The sequence below is a fragment of the Miniopterus natalensis genome, chromosome 12 (genome assembly GCF_054644295.1).
Source record: "Miniopterus natalensis isolate mMinNat1 chromosome 12, mMinNat1.hap1, whole genome shotgun sequence".
NCBI lineage: Eukaryota > Metazoa > Chordata > Mammalia > Chiroptera > Miniopteridae > Miniopterus > Miniopterus natalensis.
In genome coordinates, this window is record NC_142092.1 from 23136620 (window position 1) to 23163563 (window position 26944).

The 26944-nt window shown below is 34.5% G+C and overlaps 1 protein-coding gene, 1 non-coding gene and 1 pseudogene across 3 annotated transcripts in view; 2 read left to right on the plus strand and 1 right to left on the minus strand.

Moving 5' to 3' along the window:
• The window catches only part of ZDHHC21 (zDHHC palmitoyltransferase 21), a 64801-nt gene extending 38104 nt beyond the window's left edge, over positions 1–26697 (plus strand). For both annotated transcript variants that reach the window (XM_087822654.1, XM_087822656.1), the window contains exons 7-9: positions 4187–4303; positions 14900–14943; positions 15491–26697. In XM_087822654.1, coding sequence (XP_087678780.1) covers positions 4187–4303; positions 14900–14943; positions 15491–15623 — 294 coding nt within the window. In that variant the 3' untranslated portion in view covers positions 15624–26697. The remainder of the gene's footprint in view (positions 1–4186; positions 4304–14899; positions 14944–15490) is intronic.
• On the plus strand, positions 11695–11830 carry LOC148091794 (U4 spliceosomal RNA). Its single transcript, XR_015715493.1, has one exon. It is a non-coding gene; the product is annotated as a U4 spliceosomal RNA (small nuclear RNA).
• On the minus strand, positions 20173–23135 carry LOC148091795 (ankyrin repeat and SOCS box protein 15-like; annotated as a pseudogene).
• Positions 26698–26944: the final 247 nt, after the last annotated feature.

Here is a 26944-nt window from a genome sequence, read left to right on the forward strand (position 1 = left end):
GACCTCTTTAGATGTTCTTGGATTTTTAAGAAAGCTTAAGAAGTATGACTATAAAACAGTATTTAAAAAATTCTATTTCTGTATACTAATAAGCAGTCCTTTAGACAATGAAATTAATAGCAAAATCATTTATAATAGAATCAAGAAACAGGAAGCTCCTGAAATAATTCTGACAGAAAAAGTATAAGACCTCTAGGGGGAAATTGTGAACCTTAATGGAGATATTGTTATTTCCATGTGTGTGTTTTAACTTGAAAATATAATTTAAAAAATTTTATGTAAATACAAATTATTTGGAATAACCAAGTCATTTTTGAAAAAGAACAAGATGGGACTACTTTGCCTGTGAGGTATGGAGAGTTACTACAAAACCGTAGTAACTAAGATGTGTGTCATTGGTACAGGGATATGCAAATACACCAAGACAACAGAGGAAAGAGCCCACATCAGACTTATGCATGTGTGGATACTTGACCTCTGATCACTGAGGAAAGGGCAGCTTTTTCAATAATCCATCCTGGAACAACTGGGTATCCATAGAATAAAGATAAATTCAGACCCTGTATTTCACTTCTGAAAACTATAAACATCAGCTTCAGGTGGAATAGTGACCTGAATGTGAAAGGCCGACGTATAGAGTTTATAAAAGCTTAGAAGATAATATAGGAGAATGTCATTATTACCTCAGGGTTGGGAAAGATTTCTTGAACAGGAAATAAAAGCACTAAAGGAAAAGACTGATAAATTGGACTGCATTAAAATTAGAAACTTAATGTTACCAAAAGATGCCCTAAAGACAGTGAAAAGGTAGACTCAGTGGGAGAATATGTTTGCAGTATACAACTGAAACGTAGTAGTATCCAAAAGGTATGAATGAATGAGTACCTTCCCCTTTAGGGTAGGGATGAGGGAGAGAAGGATGGGAAAGGTGTGCTCAGAGGGAGGCTCTGTGGCTTCAGGGGTTCTCCTTCAAAGGGCAGGGCCACTTTGCTTTACCCTGAACTCACGTTTTATGCATTTATCTGAATGTAAGCACATTGCTTAACAGAGTGAGAAGACATGAAAACATACAGTTATTATGTTAGTTTGCTAGGGCTGTCATAACAAAATACCAGAGTCTGGGAGACTTAAACAACAGAAATTCATTTTCTCACAGTGCTGGAGGCTGGAAGTCCAAGTTCAAGATACAGCAGGTTTGGTTTCTCTGGAGGCCTCTGTCGGCTTGCAGATGGCTACCTCATCGCTGTGTCCTCACATAGTCTTTCCTCTGTGCTTGAGCATTCCTGGGGTCTCTTTCTATTTCTAAATTTCATCATCTTGTAAGGATACCAATCAGATTGGATCAGTGCTCCCCTTACATGCCTCATTTTGACTTAGTCACCACTTTAAAGGCCCTATCTCCAAATATAGTGACATTCTGAGGGGCTACAACACATTATGTAGTAAAGATTTGAATAGTAAGTGGGTTTTTGTGATTTGGAAAGAAGTTCTTAAGCCAATTTTTGATTTAAAAAATCCTCTATCTGACAAACTCTAAGATAGAAGTAAAGATGTTGCGCTCTGGAGAACTGTGTTAACTGACTCAAACTACAGTTATGTATGTGTCAACCTGGAGTACAACTGTTTTTGAAAATGTGAGAGTGATTAAAAAAACTTCAAATTCAAGTATCTTTTACAAATACTCTTAAATATAAATGTATAACCAAGTGAGTAAATGTAATATAAGTAGATATTTTAGTCTCATCTTTAAAAAACACACAACTTTATTGATTTCAGAGAGAGGAAAGGAGAGGGAGAGAGAGAGAGAAACATCAATGATGAGAGAGTCATTCATCGGCCGCCTCCTACAAGCCCCTGACTGGGGATCAAGCCCGAAACCCAGGCATGTGCCCTGACCAGGAATCAAACCCTGACCTCCTGGATCCTAGGCCGACGCTCAACCGCTGAGCCACGCCCGGCCGGGCTACTCTCACCTTTATCCCTAACATTTATAAATTCTATTTGGCAAAAAAAAAATAAAAAATTAAGTCTTTTCACTGGGAGGAGAGACAGGATGCATTTTATTTGGCCATATGTTGTATTTTTATTACAGTAAGCTCTATTGTAACACAAGTTGTGTATTCCTATAATTTACCCCACTGTGCATAATCATGCGGTGAAAACCACAGGGCTGATGGGAAAATAGAGGCACAACACTCAAAAACGTTGTCAGTTACACCTAATTGGATAGGAACCTAATAAAAACAGCAGCACAGTTTTATACACGTTAAATAGTTAAGAAATAGGTAAATACTCTAATGAGCGTGGCACTTTACCTTAAAAGGTAGCTGAAGTTTTCTTGGGGAAGTGGGCATTAGGAGGGTTGCAGTGTGTTACTGTAAAGTGATGGTGGAGGGTCATCAGAAATTGGAGACTAAGTTGTAGTACCAGAGGTAGGTGAGTGCGGCTCATGATAAACTATCAGAGGTAGCTGGTAAATGTTTGGGGGTATGCATGTGTTTTGTGTGTTCCTATGTGGCTTGGTTTAGCTGGCTGCAATTTTTTGTGTTTGCCTAGGATTTCTCACAGATAAAATCATGTATAAGCAAACACAAAACGCTTGCGGTGCTCAAATTACTGCTTAATCATGTTGGAACACATTTGTGTTTCCAAGCAGCAGAACTTATTGTATGTAATTTTTTTTTTTAATCATTTGTAGCCCCATCTCTGTATCTTTACCTGATTTGTAAGGATTCTGCAGTAGGCTCTTTTTACTGAGCTTTTGAAATGACTGCCTAATGTTTGAATGCTACATACCACCTTGAGTGTCTTGGTGAATTTTAAGTTTTTCCAGGCTAATGAATTGAGTGATTTGGGTGTGGAATCAGATTTTTGCTTAAGTCTGGTGGATGATCACTCAGACACAGGAAAACATCAGTTCTTTTCTTTCAAGCGAATGCATTATGCTCAGTGACCTCCCTGCTTTTGGTATTGCTACCAAAACCTTTAAGCCAAAACCCAAATCAATATTATCATATAAAATTGTGTGGTTGATTATGTTTTGGGATTCCTCATTCATTTCTCGCTTTTATCCACTATGGCTGTTTTATACCAAAGTTTAGCAATAGCAGGTTTCTGGGAGAAGTCTTGTTCTTTCATTCCCTCTCACTCTTCTGGCATGTCTGGTTGGTAACACTGAGGGTACATGAAATGCTTCCCTTGTTTTCCTACCACAGCTTTTTTTGGTTAGCTTAAAGACCCTTATGTTTATGCCCTGAACCAGCTTTCCTTCACAGCATTTCTATTTCCCTTCCTGTTTAGGCCTTCCTTCATGTTCCTGCAGTTCTACGTGCATGCATCTCTGTTATAGTATATATCACATTGTGTTTTGCGAAGTTGGGCTCTCTCTGAATAAACTGCATACTTCTGGAGGACATGGACCGTCTTTATCATTTTTACATTTCTACTAAATAGCATAGTGTTTGAAGTGGAGGTTAGGTGCGTGGATAGGTGAATGAACGAAGTGAGCTTGAAGAGAGCTGTTCAGATGATCCTATCATTCACTTCCCCCCTCATTTTGACTAAGTTACAGAATCTCTAGGTATCTTGGTCACTTGAACTTTGAGGATTTTAGCAATGCAATAATAAATTTTACTTTTGTGGAACCAGTGATTCTACACCATCTGTTTTGTATTTTGGAGGTTTTTTTGCTATAAATAGTAAATGAGCATGGCTAATTTGCAGCCTTTGGGTTGAGGTTTTTTTGACACAATATAATAGTAAAATCCTATTTTTCAGCTTGCTGCTTTGAAATTTAAAAGTGTATATTGTTTAAATGAAATAAACTCAGGAATTGGGACAGTATTTCTTTTAAGATAATAAGGGGAGCACTGGCCGGGTGGCTCATTGGTTGGAATGTCGTCCAGTAAACCAAAAGGTTGCAGGTTCGATCTGCAGTCATGGCTCGTACAGGAGGCAACAACAGATTGATATTTCTCTCTCACATCGATGTTTCTTTCCCTCTCCCCCTCTCCCTTTCTCTTTCAGATCAATAAAAACATATTCTTAGGTGAGGCTTAATAAATGAATGGATTAATGAATGAATAAGTAGACAACAAGGGGAAATGTTATGGCTTAATTCTTGATTATTACTGCAACTGTGTAAGTAACTTTTTGAATTGTTTTTAAGACTTTCTTCTTCTTACAGGATCTCTTTATTGTTAGACATGAATTGGCCATAATGAGACTAGCTGCCTTTATGGGCATTACTATGTTAGTTGGAATAACTGGACTCTTTTATACTCAACTAATTGGCATCATCACAGTAAGTATATTTTAATATAAAGAATTATATTTATGAACACATTGCCTAAGTATGAACTTAACTCTAAAATGTTATAGAAAGTTTAGAAACTAGAGGAAAAAATTACCCATAGTTATTTCCATTTCTGCCTGTATAATTTTAAAGCAGTTATAATCAGCATATAGAGTGCACATATAATTTTTCTTTCTGCCTTTAAAAATTAAGATGAAGTATTTTTATGTAGCTGTAGCTCCCGTAAGTAACCTTTTCCCTGTTGATCAGAATCTAGTGTGTAATTACTGTTTTCTATATTACAAGGAACACTTACTTTGAACATATCTTTTTCTACTTTAAGCTATTATATAAGGTAAATTCCACAAAAAATGGAGTTGCCAGTAGAAACATTTTATTAGTAATTAAATCTTTTTTTTGGTATGTACATATTAGTTACATGGGATTTAGCACAACAGAAAAGATCAAAAAGTGCGAGAAATATTAAAGATTTAAAAGCTTAACAATACATGGCACTGCAGAAGATGTAGGGTATATGACTTTTTCATATATTATTGGTGGGAGTATATATTGGTATATCCTTTTTGAAGGGCAAATTGTCAGTGTCTATCAAAATTTAAAATGCATAGCCCTTTCTCTACAAATTTATTTTGCAGAGACTATTTGTTTACTTATATATAAACATTTAAGTTAAAAAAGATCTTCATTGTTATGTGTAATGTATGTATTGTGTATGAAAACTTAAGTGATTACCAGAATATATTCAGCAAAAAATGTAAGAAAAAATGCATCAAAATTTACTATAAAGTAATAATGATAGAGAAAGTGTGTTACTGGCATAAGCATAGACATATTGATAAATGAAATGGAATTGAGGGTCCAGAAGTATACACAGATACTTGTGGACACTTATTGTCATCAAGGGTACCAAGACTACTTAATGGGGGAAGGAAAAGTATTTTCAAAGAAATGCTGCTGGGACAACTAGATATCCACATATGAAGGAATTAAATTAGACCCTTACTTCACACCAGGTGCATATATGAATTCAAAATGGATGACAGACCTAAATATAAGATCTAAAATTATAAAACTCTTAGAAGAAAACATAGGAGTAAATCTTGGGCTAGGCAGTAGTATCTTAAATATGTCACAAAAAGTGCAAATGACTAAAGAAAAAAAATTGGTAAACTGGACTTAATCAAAACTATAAACTTTTGTGATTCATAGGACACTACCAAGAAAATGGAAAGATGGCTCACAGAGTGGGAGAAAATACTTGCAAATCGTATATCTGATAAGGGACTTGTATCTAGAACATATAAAGAACTCTTATTAAAACTCAATTATAAAATACATTCTAATTAAAACATGGGATTAGGATCTAAATGGGAATTTCTTCAAAGAATATATACAAATGGACAATAAAGACATGAAAAGATGCTCAACATCATTAGTCATAAAGGCAATGAAAATCAAGACCATAATGAGGTTTTGACTTCACACACACTAGGATGGCTACAATAAAAAAAGACACTAACAGAGGTTGGTGATTCATTATAAAGTGATTATAAAGTAGTAATTCAATTATAAAGTAATTCACAATTAATTACAGTAAACCCTTGATTTTACAGCCCTCAACGGATTTCACATTTAATGGATAAAATTTCTGGTCCATATGTCATGTTAAAATTAACACCTTGTTAACTTTAAAATACTTTTAACCAAGATTTGCTTATAATTAAATTAAAAGGTTATTTTTTTGTTATTAATTCACTGTTATTTTTTAACAAATTTTATCCAACAGGCCATGTGTTGGGAAAAACACTGTAATAATTTCGCTGACAACTAAATATTACATATATACAACTATAGTCTACATATTTAAATCCAAGAGTCACCGCTTGTAAACAATGTTCGATGAATGATTAGCATATGATCACACTGCCTCAAGAGTGGTAATTGGTTCTGTTGTTGCGTGGCCTTTTTGCAACAGTTTTAACCAGCGCTGGCCTGTGTTCAGAAGTGCGCTCGCTAAGCCACACCCCAGCTGTGTGCATTTGTTTACTCACAGCGACTGGTAAATGCACTCATTTACTAGACCTATTCAATATAAATTTATAATTACAATAATATATATAGAAAACTTTTCTGTGAAATTAAACTTCATACATACTTACACAAATGTGTCTACATAAGTAGAAACAGGTAAACTAATTTGCCAATTTTTTAACATACACATTCAGAAAACCTACTTTATTATATAACAGACTTTTGGTTTTAAAGACGCCCCCTTTCCCAAATTAGTCTGGTATATCAAGGTTTTACTATGCATTATAGTCTGTTCATAAGTCATGTCAAAATTACCAGATTATGCTTGCATTTTTGAATTTGCACTTTTGAATTTACCAAAATCGTTGGTATATATTTATATCCCCTGGAATAGGATTTCTCAGATTTCCCCAATTTCTTCTGATTAATGACTGGAAATGACATTTGGGAGCTTTGCTGCTAAGAGTACAAGGTACTTGCGAGGGCTGTCAGGGGTTTATAGCTGAGGGTAACAGTGTCCTTCTCACTAGCAGCCCTACCTCAAAGAGTGGGGCTTGGCAACAAAGGCTTCAAGATCTTTTAAGAAGTCCTACTCTAAAATTTTAGCATTCACTTCTGAGTGGACATAAAGTTAAATGTGTCATACTTGTTGGTTTTTAAAGGATTGACAGTAGTCCCCTCTTATCTGAGGTTTTGCTTTCTATGATTTCAGCTACCCATGGTCAACTGTGGTCTAATAATACTGTATTAAATGGGAAATTTTAGAAATAAACAATTCTTAAGTTTTAAATTCTGAGTACCATGAAATCTCATACCCTCCTTCTCTGCTCTGCCCCACTTGGGACAGGAATCATCTTTGTCCAGTGTATTCATGCTGTGTACACTACCCACCCATTAGTAGTCATTTAGTAGCTGTTTTTTAAGTTACCGTATTGACTATCATGGTATCTCAGGGCTTAAGTAACCCTTATTTTACTTAATCGTAAAATGCAAGAGCAATAGTGATGCTAGCAATTTGGATGTGCCAAAAAGTAGCTGTAAAGTGTTTATATGTATGGGGAAACCCGTGTGTGTGTGTACACACATATGTGTGGCTTGGTACTACACAAAGGTAGAGTCATCCGTTGGGGGTCTTGGAACGTATACGATGTGGATAAGGGGGGACTACTGTATAATATCAGGTTCCGTTCTGACTCTGTTCCATACTACCAATATGTTAATATTCATTTTCAAATTGCACAATGTTCTTTTTTGCTGTTATATTGAACGTTTCATTTACTTAAGCTAGGGAGATTGGTTCTAATGTGCTATTTCTAAAACTGAGTGGAAACCACAATTGTTAAATAATGCTCTCTCCAAAAGTTTACCCTGAGAGGGTATACACATGGTACCCTCTCAGAATAGCCTGTACTAGAGAGATTGGATGTCTGTAGAAATTACACATTTGTAAAACATTAAAAAAAAGAATGCAAGTATTAAGAGAGAGAAAGACAAAAATATATTTTGTTAGTCCAATCTTTAGTCACTGTACTTCTTTTCGAATCCAGTTTCTCTGATAAATTACTGTAAATTCCAGTTCCATTTACCTGGGCTTTCATGGTGAATTTCAAGCTTCACTCTTTTTGGATTAAAAAAAAATATTTTTAAAGGTTTCCAGAATACATTTCCCCCCACATTGATTTAAGGTTCTTTAAGCTTTAGTTATTTAAAGTTGTATGCATTCAGTATTTAATTTTAAATCTAGTGAATTATTAGCATTTATATAAAATAGTATTTCATCTTTTAATTATAGTAAAATACATAGATTCTGCTTACTTTCTGTATAAGACATGCTTGCTGTTTCATTTTATGAAAACGTTAAGACTACCTACAGGAAATTTCAAACCTGGACATGTTTTTGTCATAATCTGAATCTTTTGATCTCTCTTTACAATGTGAAAGAAGTGATGAATTTGTCTGGTAGCATAAAAAAGAAAGGGGGTGAAGGAAAACACAGCATACTTAATCTTTCCAGTGAAGTCTTTCTCCTTCCCCTAGTCCTGTACCCCAAACCCCCAAAACCAAGAAGCATTTTGGGAAAACACTGATAGGAATATAATTTAATTATATAGACTAGGTAATCATATAGTTTCAATGTAGTCCTATTAGACAACATACAAGCAACAAATGCTAGCTTTTTTAAGATTTAGATTGAAGTTTTGAGGAAAAAACATCAATTTTCAGTAATTTTCCCCATTATTTGTTCTTACTTGGAATAAAGAAATCTTTCTCTTCTGTGTAAGAGGAAAAGTGCCGCCTTCTCATTGATAGTGGAAGGTAACAGTATAATCAGTAATGATAATCTGATGTCATTTTAGACCTAGCAAGAGCAGATTGTCTGACTAAGATAAAATAATTAGAAATTACTTAAATTTAAAAACTGAATTTCTAATGTCATTTCCAATGTTAAGAGCCAACACAACCAGATGTTTCTGTGGACTGGACTGATCTTAAGCCCAATTTTAAAGGATTACCTTTGATTATTTTTAGATTTAATTTTAAACAGGATTTAAATATATGTGTTTGTATATTTTTACTAAAATTAATATTGAAGTTAAAGTGTTTGCAAAGCATTTGGCGTTTTTTATTTAGGGAACAGATTATTCTAATTATTCCTTACTTAGACTGCTTAGCCTTTTTTTGCTGTTTCTGAATGAAATGGATAGCAATGCTGTTATTAATGTAATTGATGTCAGAATTTCTTATTGAGCAGTAGTTCACACACAGCCAAGAATAATGTCCATCCTGACAACCACCAGTACTAATAGTGCTGGGTGATTGTGTCAGTCATGTTTCAGTCACTGGGCTTGGAGAGAGTTAATCAAGAAGTGCTGTAACAGCTGGTAGAGCGCCTTCTGGCGAGGCTCTGACAGTGAGCTATTGTATACTGTGACACTGCTCTGACAGTTTATCTGAATTTTGTATACAAGCATTTTTTTCTGGGCACCGTGAAGTTTATGTAATAGCTTAAGCTTTGGGTGGCGTCTCTGGAGCTTAGTGTTTTTCTCAGTTGTGAGGTTCAGGGTAGGGTGGGGAAGATGTATTTACTTGCAGTTTTGTAAAAGCCTTTAAATTCTCAAAGAAAAAACTGAGCTTTTGTATTTGGTCTCACAGGTACTATTGTTGGACTCTACTTCAACTACTAAAGGTAGCTTAAAGGAAAGCTTTTCCAATTAAAAGGGGAAAATGCCTCCCCCCCAACCAAATACTGGCTCATGGTTACCTAAATAAATACAGAAATAATTACAAATGTAGGTGTAATTTAATTTAACTGTTATGTTGTGCAATGAAAAATACTTTGTGTTCAAAATGTTAAATTATTTTAAATGAGATTATCTACTAAATAACATTCTCATTATCAGACAATTAGTGGATTTACCTGCCTTTTAATATATACCCAGAAATATAGTCCTGAGATTATTAATCCTTATAATTAAATTTTGCCAAGTATCCCACTGAATCAGTGTGGTGAATTAGCAGCATTCAGTACAGTCTCTGTACAAATTATGTTTGGTTTACTCAACTCCAAACCAGCACTGAAAATATGGAAAACAATTTAAATCTATTTGTGTAATAGTGCAGGGAAATAGTGCATTTTAATTTTCTTAAAGCATTATTAATTGCTTGAGCAATTAAATGGATGCTTTTTTTATTTGTTTAGGAAGCTAAACATTTACGAGTTTTCCTTTTACTTGCAATTTTCCCACATCATTTTTTATTTGACTTTAAAACATTATAGGATTGGAGAAAACAGTGACCTATATTTATAGTTAACTTGTAGATCTTTTCCCACAATGATTCATATGCTTCTCTCTGTCACATTTCATCAATATACTAGTTACTCCCCATATCCCAGCCAAGGGGACACATTCACTCATCTTACTTCTACTGATAACCAAAAATCTTACTGAAAGTATAATTTTATATTAAAAATGTAAGAATAGTTAACCTTAAGTGTTGATCACAAATATACTTTTTCAGCTGTTTCCAATATTTAGTGTAGGGCTTATTTATACACTATATTACTGTGTATAATCATCCTCTCTGGTATCCTCTGTATCCCTGTATAATTATTTCTTGTAAACTTGACTGCTTTCATTAGACTGTAAGCTCCTTGATGCTAAGGACTGTGCCATAATAGGTACTTAGTACATTTTTGATAGATGGACAAATGAGTAATTGAATCTTGGTTTATGTACTTAGTTCTTGGTTTTTTAACTAGGTTATAAGTCCCTTGTGGACAATGGATTTTATCTGTATAGTTTCCCAGAATCCTGGTCATTTCAACTTTTATTATAAAAAACATTTTTAATTTAAATATAATTTTTAAAAGTTGCATCCTGATGTAATTGAGGCGTATCTCCAAGCCTTTTCAGAAATTGTTTACTAGGTAATATGAATAAGAACAAAGACTGCCATTTATTGAGGAGTTATTGAGGGCTCTAATGTATATTAACTCCTTTAATCCCTGCAAAAAGACCTATGAGCTAGGCATTCTTATTTGAAAATTGAAATACAGAGTTTTAGTAACTTCCCTAAGGTTTTATGTAGCCCCAAAGTGAATTGATGAAAAGAAATAGGGGAATTATTTTGGAAAGAGATTTTCAGTGACTATATAAATGTAAGATCTCCTTCCCTCTCACTTTGATTCCATGATTGATTAAATCCTTATGTGAATTTCAGATTTCTAATAAAAGATCTAGCCAATCCTCTGTTGGAGACAGTTGCTTAAGGAACCACTTCTTTCAAATGAGAGGGATATAGTGAGTTCTGGCTTCAGAGGAGGGGAGAGAGCTGGTATTAACAGGACATTTTTTTCTCTTGGAACTGCAGATATAAATTAAGATTAAAGAATCATGCTATTTCTCTCCATGTTCAGCTAATTTAGTACTGCAAACATATCTTGAGTACTCACTTTGAACAATATGTACTGCTAGATGCTATGGAAGATGCAAAGTTAAACAAGCTTCTTGCTGTTTGTATGTTGGTCAGAGGTGCTAGAAAGTCAACCAAAGGCCTATCTTAGAATTAGTAGAAATTAGTAATAAATAAAACAGGCATATAATCTCTAGTTCTGAAAAACTCTTTTGAATAGTTTTTTAAAGTCCAGATGAAATGAGCAGAGTCATTAAATTAGATATGTGCAGCAGAGTTAAAAGCACTTACTAGACGTAGAACAAGAACAAAGAATGCAGGCGATCAGTGGTTAGACTGAATTGTCTCCAAGGAGTCTTTCTGGCAGAATGTTCTTACTTTCATCAGGTCTTCAGTTGGGCAGGTCTGGAAACTCCATTTTGAAAATGTTTCTAAGCTTTATGCAATGGCAATATCGCAACCAATGAGGTTTGCCTGAGTCTCGATTATTGCTAATTGAAAATGTTTCCAGAGTTAAGGAGGCCAAGAAGCAATGATTCTTACTTCCAGACTTAAAAGTTATAGCCATAGATAGTCATATAAACCAGATTGACTCCTTATGCCCATATGCCTGAGTGTCAGGTGTGTCAAAGGACTCTCTACATTCTTTCTCCCTTATAACAACAAGTGTTGGTTGGTGAGAGTCCTCAAAGCAGGGTAAGTTAGTTGGATTGATTGTATCAACAGAGTCTCTATTCCAAGAGGACTAAATTCTCAGGTCTGTCAACATCTGGTGACAAATTCTTCCTCTTTGCCCCCCCCCCCTCCAAATTTTTCTAATAGGCAATGAATACCTCTCCCTTTTTTTCTGCTAGGAATTCCCCCCCCCCCCTTTAGATAGAATCTTATTAGGATACAGCTTCTCTCTCTCTTTTTTTTATACTCAGTCATATTTTCTTAGGCTGAATCTGAAAGATAATTTCTTAGGGTAAGGTCAGCCAGGTTTTGGTTGATAAAGTAGGTAAAGGCCTATGTTTCTGTAAGTCTTGCTTTTTCTAGTTTATTGTTTTTTTTAGAAAATAAACTTTCAGTTTTTGAAGTAGGAAAGCATTCTCATATATCTCTTAGTTATGCAGACTGAAGAAAAGTCTTAGGTACTTTGATCATTAGACCATAATCAAGACATAAGTATTTCTCTGGAAATAAGGTATTCTGATTATAGACAACATAAAATAAAAAACTTGTTTCATATTATTCCTTGAATAATGAATTTTTCTGGATAGGTGAATGTTACATATAACTAAGAATTAATAAATTATATTTATACTCCTTAAAGATAGCAGCTATTTATCATTTTCTGATGGTCACCAAATGTATTGAGTCTTATATATTGAATGGAATTATGTGCACCAAAATTTATTTTAGTTAATTTTTGTGTGTTTTTTTTTTTTTTCTAAAATATTCCACATTTCCATGCTTTATAAACAGAAAAAATGTATATTAAATCTAACTTGGCACTTGGAAATGACTTATGGTTTTCAGTGCTCCAGGCAGTAGTAACATCTTCCTCTTTTGGTTTGCTGTTTCTGTGGCTCTTGTGAATCTGAGACTGTAACTTGTGCTACTCTGAGTATATTGTATAAATGTCAGTGCAGAAATTTTGTGGCATGTTTGGTTGTTCAAGTACAAATTGTACTTTTTTCTTATAACAGTATTTGGGATAGCTGAGTTTCAGAGAGATAAGCATTTGCTATTTCTAGAGAGAAAAAATAGCCTTTATGGTACCCTCACAAATTATGTTCATAAAGTCACAGTAAATGTCATGTCCTCTGATAGAATAACCATCTGCTTATGATGACTTAATAGGTAGTAGTCTACATTTTCCTTGTACCAGATTGTAGAAAGATGTCAAAAGCACTTGAAAACAAAAGCTTTTCCCATATGAAGTTTAAACCTGAAGTCTTTAAAGTTGATTCTTTTATAACCACAAATAAGTTCCTCAAAGTTATAATCAAATTGTAAATTTCTGTATAGAAAAATGTCCTGTATATTAGGTAATTATAGTAGGCTGACCTTGTAATTGCTTTTTTATCCTGCAATGGGTTCCAGTTTTTAAGTATTATCCACAACTGGAATTTTAGGCCATTTATATAGGCCATTTATATATACTTTACCTAATAGCGTTTGACTTCTGTGTTATCTTTTGTGTTTGTGCACAGCTATCGCAATCATTTTGGATCAGCCTGTCACCCATCAATTCTAAGACACCATTAAAATTACTTCAGTCACTTTCTATACAGATGTGAAACCAGAGACCCAGCTTTCCTCTCAGTCCCTGACCAATGTTGTCATGTACTTGCAGACTGTGTTTTCACAATGTAAAACTTTATTTTCTGGAAATTATGCTCAGAACCAAGAAAGGTTAATTGTAAATAGAATTGTCATTGGATACCATGAATTTCAAACCACAATAGGAAAACTAATTAATATAGAATATGTAGCTAATCTACAGTCTTGTCCCAAATTCCTAGGTGATCTGGAAATAAAATTCTGTTGTTGGTTTCTTAAACATCTAGAAAAAAGATGCATTTTTCTGTATGTGGGCTAACTATTCTGTTCATACGTAAGAAATTAATATAGCTATTCATGTAACTTCTATAAAGAGTCTTTTAAAGTGATGGTGCTTTTTATTAGTTTCATTGGAGGAAAGTTTTACAGCTAAAAAAGTCTTGGGCTTGGAATTGAAACCACAAATATTTGCATGAATAGTACCGCTTAATAACAGTCCAGTCCACCTGCCATATATGAGCAGCTAGTAAAGGGTAAGAGAAGAAACACTTCTGTAATTTTGGGGGGTATTTAAAAGAAGATACTTTCTTTTATACTGCTTTAAAATATATGTAAAATGTAAATAACTTAAGATTATGTAATTTGTTTTGATTATTTAGATATTATTTATCATCAAAGTTTCGCAATCTCATGATAGATTTCCTGTTAACATGAATTAAACCAGCATGTCTAGAAACTAGCTTTTGTTTGTTAACTTGTTTTTCTGTTATGTTCATTAGAGCCTTATAGAAAACACAATAAGAAAGTGTATTATTATAAAAAGAATGATTTTTCTGCTGAAAAAAAGGAATTTTCTTTCTTTTTTTTTTTTTTAACCAAAGAACTCTGATGAGTTCACTTCCCTTTCAGAAGCTCTAGGTGTTGTGTCGCAGGTGCCCGAAGTGTCTAGTTGAATCTGTGAACCAGCAGCTCTCTTTGGCTCTTGGCAGTTTTCTATTCATTAGTGTGTTTCATTTGTCATTTTTGGTATTGACAGTTGAATTAATAATAGATACTGGACTTTTAAAAGAATTGTCAAGGAAGCAAGTATAATAAAAAGATACATTATTGAAGTCAGACTCCTACAGTTTCTGTGAGGTTTTGCAGTTGAATATTTGTGGGGTGTGAGTTCAATGTAATGTTGATTCTGTTTTTTTTCCTGAAGGTATTTCAGCAATGTATGTAGGTAACTGAGAAATCTTATTACCCATATATAAATTGCTTAAATTTTCAGAGTACTCTCTGGGTGTGATTTTGAAACATTATGAAATTAATATAGAATAAAGCCTTGATAACTTTGTTATATCTGAGTTGTTGTTTTTTTTTTAATAGGATACAACATCTATTGAAAAGATGTCGAACTGTTGTGAAGAAATGTAAGTATAAAAGTGAAGTGTCTAGTGTTCTTATTAAAAATGGAAAAAACTGGCCACATTTGGAAAAATGTGTGCATGCAGTGGAAAAATAATAGAATGATGGCTTTTTCTTGGTGCCTTGTCTAAGGCCTGAGCTAGACAGGCATAACCCAGTCTTACAGGAGGGGTCTTCTAGCCATGCTAGTTTTCATACAAAATAAGTACTGATCACTCTTGTTCCTTGTCTAACTAAAGTAAGTTAAATTATTTGTCGTGAAAGTACATCAAAAGAGATTTGCTACTGTGTTGTTGACAGACATTCTGTTAATCCTGAGATTCTCCTCCGCTTCAAAAGTTGCCCGAGGTTGATTGACGACACAGATACAATATCTGCTATCCAGAGTTAAAACTCAGCTGCATGCCTTAATGAAAGAAAAGCTGTTTTTGTGATGCTGGGACACAATTCATCAGAGTCCAGTAATGGATCCCCAGCCAACCTGTATTGTTTTAGCTGACTGAAGTGCACCATGGGAGTGCTGTCTTTCACTAATAATGCTGTCTTCTGTAGATCGAGGCCCCGAAAGCCATGGCAGCAGACCTTCTCAGAAGTTTTTGGCACTCGTTGGAAGATCCTGTGGTTTATTCCTTTCAGGCAGAGGCAACCACTGCGAGTTCCCTACCACTTTGCCAATCACGTCTAAACAGATGGATGGTGGGCACAGATGGGTCCTCCATGCTGGAAATGCGTTACTGGTTTTCTGATAATAGAACGATGACAGTCTTCAAGTCAATTAAAATCCACCCACCAATCTTAGGCATCATAATGTGCCCCAGGCTTTATTTTAATAGTGATCTTGATCCCTTTGTGGGACTAATACAAGATCTATATTTAAGTTTAAAGCATGTTTACTTTCAAATTAGCTTTCCACAGGGATTTCTTAAAGTGCTTTTGTCATTAAACTCACAAGTCAGTGATTGGGATGAAATAATTGTACATAATTTCTTTTAGTACTGACAGTAGTATAGATTTTAATTTATGGGAATTTTCAGATGTTTATTTAAATTTTTCACTCTTAAGCAGTACTAACCAAATCTGAATTTAATGCTTCAGGTTTTACAAAAGGTTTTACACCTTACAGTATATGTAATTTTTCTTTTTCAAGTACAGTTTAAAATATGTTAATACTTCCTTTTATATATGCTGCAAGATTTTTTTAAATGCAGCATAGGAATGAACAGCAGAAAAAGGGCAGTGTTTTCTTAGAAGTAGCTTTCTAATGTTTTCTCTTTACCAAAAACAAAATAAAAATACCACTAAAATAAATCACCAACTATCTACCTTATTTTAAGGGAAAGGTTAAAATTTTTTTCATGTTAACTTTCCCATTTCATTTCCCTGTACTGTTGTAATTATTGATTGTTGTTAACATGTTTGCTCCGAGGAGAAAACTTTGACTAAGTGGGGATGTATTCCTATTTTACCCTAAGGTTTTGATTAGCAAACAGGATAGAGAATTTGCAATAATTCCACAGATACCTTTTCTAGTGCAGTTGTACCAGAATGCGTGTTTTTAAAATGCTAATATAACTAGATATTATATAATGTACAGTATAAAGAGGACTATTGTGCTTTTGAAAGAAATATATACTTTTTACTTTTATTTACCTACTAGTAGATCTAAAAGTACATATTGAAGATTTATATATAATAAATATTGGCCAGTTATTCCTGAAATTTTATCTATGGGAAATTACTAGTAAAAGTAAGTAAATAACTTTTGTGTACCTATAATCAATCACCCAAATTTTAATCAGGCAACTATAGTTTGGATTGGGAGACCTTTTTTGTAGCTAATGTTAGGAAATAACCTTAAAATAAGAAAATATATCTACATTTATCATTAGCCTTATACAAATTTAAATTGCTAATGGTCTCGGAAACATAGAACATTTGTGTAAAAAGACCTTTAGCATGCTTTGAAAAAAGTTCAGCTTTGACATTTTTTTCCATTAGAATTCTGCAAAATCCATAAATCATTTTTGAAAATTTATGTATTCACAGTCTTTCCCTTGAAGAGAAGATTGAAGGGGTCTACTGTTCGCATATCAATAGCTTCCTTTTACTTAGTTTTGATAGTAGGGAATCATACCTGAGAAATCATGAAACAGAAAGTTACCATTGTCAGCCAGTTAACTGTACTACGGTTAGTTTTTTTTGAAATTGTAAATATCTTCTAAAATAATAGAATAAGTTGTTTTCGGAGATATAAGTGCCATGTCTTACATGCTCTGATTATAATGCTTTATTATTTAAAAGTTTAAAAGTGGCAGATGAAGATCTATATGGGTGCTGATAAGAGGCATAGTAAATTTAATATGAGAAATGTATTTATAGAGCTTATTGAACCACAAAATTAGTATGTTCATGTCACAGGAATGGGTTGGGTTTTGTACAAGCTAACATACTGACCAAATTTGGCCTAGTGACAGAACTGTTGTAAGGAAGTAGTGTATAGCTAATACAGGTAGATAATCAGTCGAATGCTCCACCTAGCTGTAGGCATTTCTTTCCACCGAGGGCCTTGAGAAAACAGCGAAGTGTGAAGTGAAGATCCCTTAAAGAGTGTTCTAGACAGTTATACTTCAGACAGTAGTACTAGCTACCTTGAAAGGGACTGAGAGGTACTCAGAGCCAGCTTCTGCCTTGGTAATGAGGACCAGAGGTGGTCCCTTTCCCACTCTAAGAGGGTTTTGTTTTTCTTAGTTTTACCATTTCTAGGACATACTCTCTTCCCTCTTTTCACTATACCTTGCCGGTCTTATCCCTCTGAACCTGATTTCTCTGGTACTGGAATATGAACTAATACACTAGGCAAGACATATATTTATTTTGTTTGAATGGCAGAAATACTACATATCAATATATTTAAATAAGATTATATATTAAGGTATATCTATATATACTTGTGCTGTAACTTTCAATATTCCCAAATTAGCACGCCTAACTGTGGGTTCAGTTAATCCTTGTTAGACAGCTTAAGAAAAACCAACGGGTAGTTTCCTGGGGACTGCATAAACTCCGCTGTTCCCTCTGCGCCCTCTTTTGGCTAATTGATGTAATTATACTGGCTCTAGAGACTTAATGTCATCCCACAAGTAAATTCTATAGCCAAATTCTGAACCTTCCAGAGGTACAAACTTAGGAGTGTATGTACGAAACTGTTATATTTTATGAAAATTAATGTGTTCCTGTTTATGATATCACACTTAGTTCATACAAAATGATGACTAGTTTGCTTCATTTATGTCTGTTCTTACATATTTTTTACTATCATTTACAACTTTATATCAGATTAGGATAAACAAATGTAAGTTCATTTCATGAGTTTTGTTTTTTCTTATTTTGGCAAGTTAAGTCCTTAGAATTAGAAAAGTCATTACTTTAAAATTGCCAATTTATTAGGAAATAAATAAATCTATTGTAGTTACAGGAGCAAGCAAGTATCTAACGTGTTTTATTGAGTATCTAAAAAATACATTTAGTTCTTTAATCTCAGTTTCAGAATGATTTTTCCCTGATTCTATTGCACTAAAATAATAAGTTTAATAATTCTTTTTATAGTTTTTATTCTTTTTTAACTTTGCTACTCAGAGTTATAGCTATAGCTTTAGTAGCCAATTTATTATGTATTGTGGATAACCATGAAGATAACTAATGATGTTGAGCATTAGAAAATAATCATGAGCCCTGAGGCAGCTAATGTCATCTATATGTTGGATGAAGTAGTTCCTTATAAACATTTCATTTTAAGCAAAATGTATTTTAAAAAATATTTTACATCAGCAAAGTCATTAATTGGGCTTCCGGAAGTGAGTTTTACTTAGATATTATAAGTTATACCTCTTGAACAATTATACTTGTTGTTCTTTTCCTTAAATAAAATTGTTTTGGGCTCAAGATTGTAGGCAAAGATGACTGGGTTCACAATCCCCCAAGCCGGAGATACTCCATTCCGTTAAAGCGCTTTTGGTACTTTGTAACCAAGACTTACAGTTTTAAAATACTGTTAACTGATGTTCCATTATAAGAAAAATAGTATTTTGCTTAAGAGTTGTATTAAAAATATTTGTGGTTAACATCAGAGATAGCTATATAAATTTTTAGTTTATGTATTAATCTCTTTAACAGAAAAGCATAGTTTACTTTTGATAGTAATAGAAGTAGAGAACATAAGCTACATAAAATTCAGTATAATGATGAAATTAAAACTTCTGTGAGAATGAACATCAATAAATTTTTGCTAATGTTTAGAGGTACTCTTCTCTGAGGATGGTAGCTAATTATAACTATACTTCATCTGGCTTTTTCAAATCACTTTCAAACAAGCAATTAGTTGAAGATATGTTTTGCCCAAAAGGGCTTATTAATTCTGAATGCTAATCATGAAGACTTAATTTAGGACAACACTTACAGTCAGGAAGTGAGAAGTAACTTAGATTATGGCCACACAGCCTTTTATGTGTCAGGTCGTGGGGCAGGTCGAGTGTTCTCACATCTATTGTTATAAAATCACAGTGTGTCCAGTCCTGGTCTGCAATGACATTAATATTAACAAAGCTGCTAGTCTCTCCCTGGGTTTTTGTCTAGTCTCTAACTACTTCCTTTATGCTTCATGGAGAAATATATCAACTAGCTCAAGTTTACTATACTGCTGCTGCTTCATTAAATATTTTTTTTTTACATGATCTCATATATATAGATCTATCTAGAATTTATTTGGTAAAGTTTATACTTACAAACATTAAATAATTTACTAATAGATACAAGAATTAGATTTTTTACCCAATTCTGTTGCTTTCAAAAATATAAGTATTGGCAAATGTAGTTAGTAAATCATGTACATTTAGTATGTTCTACTTGCCAGTATTTTTTTAATTTACTCAGTATTTATTATTTACCACTTCCAGGAATTATGCTAAGCCTTGAGAAGACAAAAATAAAACATCTTTGCCTACATGGATATTACAGTCTGCATACTTTATGATATTAAAGTCAAGTTGAAAAAAATGAGTTCTAGTTAGAGTGTTAATATAGGTATAATATTACTCATTACACAATTAAAGAGTTGGAAAGTATCAAAAAATGCAAGGAATTAATATCTTAAATCAGAGGAAATGTTGATTTTCAAAAAAATTCTGAAAATAAGGTAGCATTGAAAAGGTATCAAATGTGACATTAAGAAATTTCCCCTATGGACATTTTTCATAAAACTTTTTTAGGCAGAACTTGTTTTTACCTAGTATTTGGCTGGTTTCTGGCTTCTCTGCGCAGACTTCAGTTTCTCGCTGGGAGGGATATAGACTGTGTAATCTGTTAATGTATGAAGAACGCTTCCTACCAAGTGTTTCATCAGGGAATTGCGATACACTCTCAGGACAGTTACCCTTTATTCCACAAGATGTCCATCCCGGCAGCACCCCTGCCTCTGTCTCTGACCACACAAATGCATTCCCAGAGATGCCCCTGTGCGTGCTCTCAGAGCTCAGCTCCACTCGATAGCCGTCCTTCAGCGACAGCCTCAGCATTACCCGGTCGTTTAGGGCGTACTGAATGGCACTGCATTCAGAGGGACTTCTGTGAAATGATGTCATCATTAGAAACAGCCAAATCCAGTGCAGTCTTTCACCGTCATAGCTCTCGGAAATGTGGTCAACAGGCAGAGTATTGACAACAAAACAGTTTCCCACGAGCAGTTCTAGGCACTGTGTTTCCGCCACCTGCTGCTGAGTGAGTTGGTGTTGGCCCGCTTTTCGGGTTGCATATTTGGATGTTACTGGGATAAGATATTTCAGTGCAAGGGAATGTCCCTCGTAGGCAGCTCGGTGTGAAGGAAGATGCCCTGCTCTGTTAGGGGCATACCTGCTTCCTCGTATTCAGGCAGGAGAAACGTGCAGTCAGATTGCCCCCTCCTGCTGCCTCACACAGCACCCACCAGAGCAGGCACTCTGCCCCCTTGGTGGGTTAGCTGTTCCAACACATCACAGTGACTGTACTCAGCGGCAGCACCTAACGACATGACCCCAAACCCTTCTCGGGTAGACAGTGCTGCCGAGATTCAGCAGCAGAGCTCTGAGGTCTTTGGGGCCTTGGGGCCTTGGTTGATGGCTTCATGCATTGCCAGCCGTCGGCTGACACAGGGCTGGTCAAGGCTGGTGCTGTGTTTGAGCAGAGCAGACACCATACCATAGGAGCCCTTTTTTACAGCTTGAACATGATTTTAAAGAGAACACTTGATAGCAGACATATTAACATGAATATCTTAGATGGTGTTAAACAGGTTACCAAATTGAACATCAAAAGAGATGTTAGCTACTCCCTTCTGCAAGAGAACATTGTATTTTCCATACCTCTTCTATTTCTTACATCCACATTTCTGCCGTGGAGTATAAGCATGCAAGATAATGCTGCCTTTTCTCTAAGACCCTGACCCGAGGAGGCTCAAGGATTTCTTGAAGGACAGTGCCCACTGCTAAGATGAGATGTATATAATCTTTCTAAATTTTAATTTCTTCATTAACAAAATAAAAGTAACATCCACCATTGGGTTGTATAAATTAAATAGTGTGTGTTAAGTGTTTAGTATATCCTAAGGGCTCAGTAAATGATAACTATTATTAATAATATAATTTCATCACTTCTAGGATCCTGGAGCCATGTGTGTAAATAAGGTTTAAGTTTTTCCCCCTCTCAGAAGAGGTCTTTTGTTTTCTTTCCCACCAAAGAGAGCAGTATGAAATGGACTTCTCTTCCCCATGCTCTTAGTGGGAGTTTAGCAATAGGGATGTTTAGAATCTAGGTAGACCAGTTGTCCTAAACAGATGACGCCTATGCCAGCTGATTTACCAGTTTCACAGGTTTGCTAAGTCTGCTGTTTCTCTCCCTCTGGTTGTCCCTAGTAGCTGAAATTACACTGTTGAAGGTGTTTTCTCCCCTTTAGATTAATAACATATTTTCCCAGCTTAGATATAAATATTCCTAAAAGATGTAATGCATTTTTCGTTATCAAAAGGGGGGGAAGGGAGAGGAGAGAGGGAGCGCTACTTGCTAGTATTATGAACCTATAGTTAATAAGTGAATTAGTGTATTATTTAATCTTCACATTTGTTACCTTCTATTAAGAATCATCCTCTGAACTTATATGTAAACCACAAATTCCATTATGCTCTGAATTTAGCCATTTTCAATTGAATTCTAGAATGTTCTACAGTAGAAAGTAATAGCACCAGCTTGCTTAAAGCATTTTGAACCAATGTTGTTATTTAGCATTTCAGCTGCCTTTAGGATGATTATGGTTTAACATCAGGAAAGCGATTGTTTCCTTAGCCATCTCCTTTCATTATCATTGTGCAGTTTTTAACAACAGAATTTACTATATTTTCCTCTGTTCTGTAGATGTTGTAATAGTGTCTGCTGATGCTAATTTGAAACAGAAGTAACAACAGTATTTAAAGTTCTTAAGTCATTGGTATTGCCAGTATTTCCCACTGTCATTCATTTACTGCTCTGTCCATTGCCCCTGGCCCTCCATAGACGACACAGAGTACAGGTGAGCAGTAAGTAGCCAAAACTGGAGGGAGGAAATCGGGGCGCTTACTAAGATGGCGAGAAGGCTGGAGGGAGCGTGGATAATCCGCATCTCAGCGACAGGGTGGCCTGGGTGCAGCTTCTGTGGCAGCAGAACCCCCAATCATATTAGCCTTATCTCTTGCTGATGCTATTTTGCTGTAAGAGTTGTTAGTGCAGGGGAGCATTTAGTTTGAGTTACCTAAGGAGTTTATATCGCTGATTCTCTTCAGCCGGTCAGATGCCTTTGAGAAGTTTTTTTGTGTTAAGAATTATAATTGTGTAGTGTATGCTAACAGAAGCATTAAGAATAATGTGAAAGGTGCAGCTATTTAATGCTGAGGAGAAAGGAATAGATTGCCCCAAGTTAGATTGAAAAAACAGGGACTTTTTTCACAAGTCTACTGCAAAGAAAGGATACTAAGTATTATAGTAAATTTTGTCACCAGAGTAAAAATCAAGAATTTGTATATAAGGGGTGATTTTTCACCTTAAAGTCTGGGCTCTTTTGGGGTCTTGATACCTTGAAGGTCTCCATACCTGTTAGTATTGTGAATACCTGTAACATGTAATGTGGTGCTTGCCACATTTTGTACTGATAGTTTTATATATAAACAGTGATGTGGGCAAAATGACAACAAAAAAGGTACGTTTCTTTTTGTGGCTTTGCTTGATTGTTGGACTAAATACAGGGTTTAATTGCATAGGCTGTTAACTACAGGGAAAGGTTGTCTGCATATTGCAAGCTCTGTGTTCTTGCCAGTGTTCATTGGGCGATATTTTAACCTCCTGGTGCCTGAAGTTAGTGTTTTACCACCTCAACAACTAAAACATCCTGGTGCTACTCATTTAGCATTGAGTGACGTTTTTATTTCCTGTACCAAAGAGTTAATTTTCTTTTTGGTTGACTGAGAGTTTTCTTCTCACATCCTTGTGTTTATAAAGTAAAATGTAGTGTTACTAAGAACAATTTTGATGAACAAATCTTAGTTTTTACACACTGCTGCCTCAATTTAATTGGTTTTAAATGTCTCATTTGAACTTTCTTTTTTTAGTTGGGCAGATGAGAATGGTTTTTCATTTTGTATGTTAATATAGGTTGGCTTTTGTAAAAGTTAGTTTAATATCTTAAAGTTGCAAAATACAATCAAAGCACTTTTCACAAGATATTTTGGTTTTGCTTTATTTCTGCAGGAATACGTGAGAAATAATAAGGAGTCTACTTTTATTTCTATAAATGAACAGTATAGCTTATCGGGCCCTTTTAATGCATGCTGAAACAAAATGCTAAAATGAAAAGGTAAGGGCCCTTTCTGATGACAAATGAATTCTGCATCTCACTCTGTATAATCCTTAATGCCATTAAAGAGTTACATTGTTGTTTGTCTATTTTGCAAAGACAGACTTAAAGAACACTTTAAAAATATACATATACAGGCACTTCCCAAGAGGACATGCAAATATACTTGATTTAAGCAAAACTGTATAGAAAATCATCGAACTTTACAAAAAAGGTCTCTGTTATTACTTTACATAAAAAGTTAAGAGTAAGAATATTTTAAAAACTTAATCCTGCTCAGTGATTCATTTTATAAAAAATGGGAGGAAAAAACCCTTAGAAGTACTTGTAATTGTCCAAATGTAATAATGCCATATATACTGTTGTTTTTTTTATGTTTTCCTTCAAATTTTCAAAACACTCATTGGGTGTCCTTAAAACTGTGGCTGAAATGGTTAAAAATTCTGGCAAGAAGTGTGTAGGTATTGGAAAGGTAGACAGTCACATCTGAGAATGTCTTGCATCATTTCTCACTCAACAAAAATTCTCCCGTTGAATGTAGTAGATACACTATATGGTTTTGCAGTGAATTCTGAATGGAAAAAAAGAATCAGGTCTGAAACGGATATGAACCATGACTTAGGATCACTGGAATGATGTGTAGAAATACAGATACACATGTCATTAGAGGTAAAAGCAAAATTTCAAAGCAAAACGGGAAGAAGCAACATGTCTCTCCAGTTGTCGACAGGATCTGTCTTAGATTTTGTTGCCACGATATCAGTACTGAGTTATTTGGCTTGTGTATGTATTATTTAAATTAATGTGGCTGAATACAGTTATTTATTCAAGTTATTGGGAAGTAGAAAGTTCCCCACTGTCCTCTGCCTTCCAGAGGTGAATGTTAAGAAGAAATTTCTACTTTAGCGTAAGTAGAATAAAGCAGCTACATGATAGGACAGGAAGAGTTTCCACCACAGAGATACCCCGGCAAGTGATTGCAAGTCTAAGGGGGACAGCGGGATAGGAAGGCGACTGTGCTTGTGTGAGCTTTATGTAACTGCAATCAGTCTTTTAAAAAATCCAGCTAGCAAGTTTAATGAATAGGCAAAATTTGTGATATTTTGAGACTCCTAGAATTTTTTATCATTCTCAAATTGTGTCTAATATTACATATCCCTAAACTAAAGAACTTTAATTTTAATAGTGGTGTGTTCCAAGTGCCATAGAAAGATCCTGTTTTTAAGTGAGTCAGGCGGTTATTTCATTGTGTGTGTCGTATGTTTACATGTGAGTGCTAACACTGCACTGCCTGTTTTACCTTGTCTGCTCCCCTAAGATTACTTAAAGAAGATCTTCACTAACATTTCTAGTGCTAATGCTAATACAGAAAACAGTAGTTGAGAAATAAGAGATAGATTGAGAAGAGGGAGGAAACAAAGGACAAGTGCAAGCCGTGGATCAGAGATGTACTTGTCTGAATGAGGAGTCTACACTGGTTCTGAAAATGAAAAACAAACTGTGTATCTACCTTAAGAACAATGTTGTTGGTTTTTAATTTATTTTATTGATTTAGTTTTATTCCTGTAATAGTTCTGTTTTTCTTTGCAGATTGTTTTTAATTTAAATTGTGGAATTTTTACTTCTCTTGAAATGTATTATGTAATGTATTTTTAGAAATCTTATTTTTAAATAAATATTTTTTAAAAACGTAGGACTGTCTTTCCCCCCCACTTCTTTATTTATTGAAATCAAACCAAATTCTAGACTTTAGCACTATCAGTGTAATAGGCCGATTTTTGTTTTATTTTGCTTTATACAATTTGGATAATAATTCAGAATTAGTAGCCTTAGGATGTTGTTGTACTGTAACCTTGAAATTCACACTGTGCTCAAGAACTAGGTATCCATACTAGGGTTGACATTGATAAACACAATATTCTGAATTAGGCATATTTGTCTTAGAGATGACTCGGCTAGATTTAGTCACACAATGTATTTAACATTTATTGTGCCAGACACTATTTTATGGAAATATTTTTTCTTTGAGGAGTAATTTGCATAAAATAAATGCATCAAGTTTAATGCATCTAGGTATTTTTTAGATCTAGGAATATTGAATTACGCCTTTGCTCTAATAGAGTTATATTCTAAGAGTGTCTGGGTAGCTTTTTATTGACAAATTTCCGAAGTCTGAATGACTTGCTTTACTTGTACATGGGAGTTGTCACAGAGAAGTGTATATCAGTATAAATGTGTCAAAAATATCATCTGAAAGAACAAATCAGTATGTCTTCCAATCAGTAAAGGGGTAGAAACTGCCCTGAGACTGGACGATAGGGGCTTGACTTTATTTTTAATTTTTTTCTTAAATTTTTATTGCCAGAAAAGTAATGTTGATAAATATTCTGGATTAATGCATAAATTGAATGACTTGGTAGAGTTGTATGTAAAACTATAAACTTTTCATTGGTAAATAAAAGCAAATAGTTGCATTTTTGACAAACTTTCAAGGATTATAAAATTTTATTCTTGTACCTTTTCCAGTTTCTTTTGCTCTGATTCTAAATAGCGTTTACAATAACTATGCTTCCTTAGTGATGATAAATTACAATTCTCAATCTTTTTGGTCTCAAGACACCTTTACACTCATAAAAATTATTGCCTGCCCAAAGAGTTTTTCCTTATGTAGATTGTCTTTATCAATATTGACTGTTTTAGAAATTAAAACTGAGAAGTATTTTAAATGCTTATTACTTGAACATAATAAACCCATTGCGTGTTAACAATGTATTTTTATTTAGAGACCCATGATTTTACATTATTTGCAAATCTCTAATATCTGCCTTCATAAAAGAAAGTTGGATTCTCATACTGTTTTTGCATTCAATCCGTTGCAGTGCTATTCTGGTTGAACTCTAGAGAAATGTGGTCTCATGCAAATACTGTACAGATGCTCCTTGACTTAACAATGGGGTTACACCCAATAAACCCATTGTATGTTGAAAATACTGTAAATGAAAATGCATCTAATATACATAAACTTCTGAACATCATAGCTCAGCCTAGCTGGTTTCTACTGAATGTGTATTGTTTTTGCACCATCCTAAAGATGCAAA